Genomic DNA, 3,728 nt, shown 5'->3' with positions numbered 1-3,728 from the left:
ATATTATTTATGTAATAGTCATCAACAAATGCAATTTTCTTCCATTTCCCATGGGTGCTTTTTGGTGCATTTGGAGTTTTCTGATGCACAAGATGTATAATATCATGTGTGGTAGGCGAGGTTTTGTAAGCAGATATTAGGTGCTTGTTGTGTATAGGCGAGTATCTGGATTGTGACTTCTTGTGACTGTGATACCTTCTACGATACCTTATCAAATAAATGATATGTAAATGAAAGATATATTTTTATGAAAGATGACTTTGTTCATCTGTTTAGATTGTCATGTTTTTGATCATGTATTTGCAAAATATAAAACTTCACGGAGAATTGTTGTCTATGGACACTTGTTCCACATTGTTACTACATTTATGTCTAAACAGTCAAGATTATCCTGCTTTTACATGAACAAATGTATTCTTAAAGCAAAGAGACAATCATGTACATTGGCCACAAGTCCTCGGACTATATGGCAGGACATTTTGGCAATTTAAGTACCTCAAATTTTTATTTCAAGTTAAAAAAAAATATTTTTGGTTATAGTTAAAAGCAAAAAAATACATCTATCTGTAATCATATCTGTTAAACAAATTGCACTGACAATGTGTATGAAATACTGGTTGCTTACAATATACTATGCACTTATATTAATATTTTAATCTGGTTATTGAAATCCTTATTCTTTCATGTTAGGTTCTTGATCTTCACCAGAATAGACTGTCATCTCTTCCAGATGACATCGGTGAGCTGGCCACCTTACAGGTGAGTACATGTATGTCATGTCACTAAAGCTACGGTCACAACCCGCCATACGTGCTTCTGCGTGCCGTCAACATGCAAAAACGTGGGCAAACGCAGGGCATCCGTGTGTGGTGAGTACCACCTCCGTACGGAATCCTATGGATTTGGAGCACGCAGACACGCCGTAGAACTTGTAAAACTTTCATGTAAAGTTTTACAAGTTTTACAGACACGCCGTAGAACTTGTAAAAAGTTCATGTAAAACTTTTTCTATGTGCGGTCTGCAGATTCACCACCTGTGCGTGCGAGTACGAGCGATGCGCGTGCCCCGTACGTACCATATGAAAGAAGCACGTGTGAGTATGGCCTCCTTACGGTAAAGTTGTAATCGCACAGAGTTGTACGTTGTAAGCACGTACAACTCACTTACCACTTGCGCAATGAACGATGCACGCAACCACTCACGGCCAGACGTGGCGTGCAGACCACACTCTTACACCTTGCAAAACCGTGCGAGTGACGTGCGTCGATGACACTACTTCCCCACGTTTTCAGAAAAAACGTAGCAGACGTACATGTAGCCTCCCAAAAAACGTATGGACAAAAAGCACGTACGGCAGGTTGTGACAAAGGCTTAAGGCAAGTCTGGAGAACAGGTCTTTTTAAAGACAAGCTCACAATCACTACAATATATATAATGTAGATATGAGGAGTTTCCATCCTTTTTGTTAGATTTATGTGTACGTTAACACATTGACAATGTCAACACATGCCGACATGCTGTACACACATGATCAGCTCCGTTTGCCTTTTTTCAGGTACTAAACCTGGAAAACAACAAGCTGACCAGCCTGCCTGAGGCTGTCAGTAGGCTGCAAGCTCTGCAAACCCTCAACTGCAGAGGTAATTACAAGTGAAATTTCACAACATATGGTATTAAAATCCATGGAAATCTTCATCAATCTGTTTTATACCCCAACTCAAGGTTTTTTTTACTGATCTTGTACATATAGTAGTAGGCATTCCTTGGTCTTGTGGGACCATGAAAAGTACAGCTTCTACACACATACATGTAAATATTACAATGTTCCTTAGATTAGAGGATGGAAGAAATTGACTCATTGCAGGAAACCCAACATATATAGATATAGATATATACATTATAATAAGCACCTTTTCTCAAAAAGCACAGAACACTTCCAGGTTTTATCTGTTGTTGGCACTTGCCAAGAAATGTTTGTTTTTATCTTACTCAGAAAACCGTCTGACAGATGTCCACAGTGCCATCGGTAACATGAAGAGCCTCCGGACCCTGGACTTGTCCAAAAACAGAGTCTCTGTTTTGCCTAAACAACTGTGCAGGATAAAGACACTAGAGGTATAGGTTATAATCAGAACTACACTAACTCAGACCACAAAGTTATTCTCATCAGTGTCCGAATTCATAGACCATCCATAGTTATAGAACTTTGAAATTACCTTGCAAATTGCTTATCTGGGCTTTTTTTCAGTAACACTATTTTTTCAAGATCAAGTGACTTATTAGGAGTAAAGTACAGTATGACACAAAGTTGAGGGAGAACAACTTTGCCCTATGCCCTAACTGATAGTTCTTCTGTTCAAGAGCAGTCAGTATTGTTGTCATCAAAATCAAGACATCAACATGTTATAAGCTTATTAAAATAGCCACAATTCAAGTTTGTATCGGAATACAACACGATGTATCCCACATCACCTTCAATCCCAGCCCTCCCGTGACCGTACCGCTAGTTATCACACAGGCCAGAACACCCATATTGAGTATAATCAGCCCAGCTATGACAGAAATATATATAGAGAGAGAGACAATGTATCCGTAGTGTTAAAAAGGTTCTTAAAACCCACGTACACTCCATGTTAGATCAGGGAGTGGTTGGTTGAGGTATTTAGTCATACAGCTGCAAGGAAGTTACAACCAGAAGTCTATTGATTACTGCATGGAAAAACCCAAATGCCTAAAGTACAAATGTACATAGTTTCTGGATAACTTTGGCCGTGTTTATGTGAAGTCACCCAAACCGCGATTCGGGTAACTCACATTCCTCACATCTGGTCCACGTGCCACACATTCCTTGTTTGATATTGTTGGTATTGCATATAATTATAAAGAAATATCACCCCGTAATCCATGACCAGGCGAAGTCACATTGAAATCACATTGTGTTCAGACGCAAATCGCGATGCAGGAAAACCAATTCGAAACCACCTCTAGAAGTGGTTTGGGATCGAGGCGCTTTCAATATGATTTGGAGCGTTCAGATGGAGCCAGTTGAAACCGGCTTCAGGGTAAACCACATGTAAAGCGCCTTCACTGACTTCACATAACGGCCTTTGTTACCTGCTACTAGCTTGCAGTATGTTGGTGCTAACCTAGTATGGGTGGCTGTAAGCCTGTTTCTTGCTGTGGTAAACATGTGCTGTTCCTGTCTGTAGAGCCTACTGGTGGATGTCAAACAGATGGTGTACCCTCCCGCAGGTTAGTGTTCCATTGCTACAGTCATGTGCATCTAGCTACATGTAATAATGTATAGGGTTACCAGCTTAAACTCACTTTGGTTCATACAAATGAAATCAAATCAAAAACAGCTGAGATTGGACAGCTTCCGGCTAATACAGATACAGGTTTGAAGTTCAAGGGTTAGGTGCAGTCGATCGGTGTAACTGCTGCCGCGCCGCGTGCCTGTGAAGCTGGGGTGATAAGCCGAAAGGCGGTCATACTGGCTATACAGATACAGATACTACAGCTTCAGACATGTTCTGCCACCCTTCTGGACTGCTGTCAGAAGGCAGGATGATGTCATACTAAATATCTGTTTACAGGGAGTCAGAACACCCCAGCTTATCCCAGGTTTCCATTAAAGGCTGCACACACTTAAATCTAGTGACTGTCTCTACCAGGGAATAAATCAGAAGTTACAATAGTACATGTATATAGAAATATAATATATTAT

At 40.4% G+C, this 3,728-nt stretch overlaps 1 protein-coding gene across 1 annotated transcript in view; it reads left to right on the top strand.

Annotated features, from left to right (window-relative positions):
- Positions 1-690: 690 nt before the first annotated feature.
- Positions 691-3,728, top strand: part of LOC109485976 (E3 ubiquitin-protein ligase LRSAM1-like) — a gene marked incomplete at both ends in the record, with an annotated part of 4,359 nt that continues 1,321 nt past the window's right edge. Inside the window, 4 exons of the mRNA XM_019789677.1 lie at positions 691-759; positions 1,557-1,641; positions 1,995-2,116; positions 3,211-3,253. Coding sequence (XP_019645236.1) covers positions 691-759; positions 1,557-1,641; positions 1,995-2,116; positions 3,211-3,253 — 319 coding nt within the window. The remainder of the gene's footprint in view (positions 760-1,556; positions 1,642-1,994; positions 2,117-3,210; positions 3,254-3,728) is intronic.

The sequence above is a fragment of the Branchiostoma belcheri genome, unplaced genomic scaffold, assembly GCF_001625305.1.
Source record: "Branchiostoma belcheri isolate BF01 breed outbred unplaced genomic scaffold, Haploidv18h27 scaffold795, whole genome shotgun sequence".
Lineage (NCBI taxonomy): Eukaryota > Metazoa > Chordata > Leptocardii > Amphioxiformes > Branchiostomatidae > Branchiostoma > Branchiostoma belcheri.
Note: the sequence above shows the minus strand (reverse complement) of the source record. Positions and strands in the feature narration are given on the sequence as shown.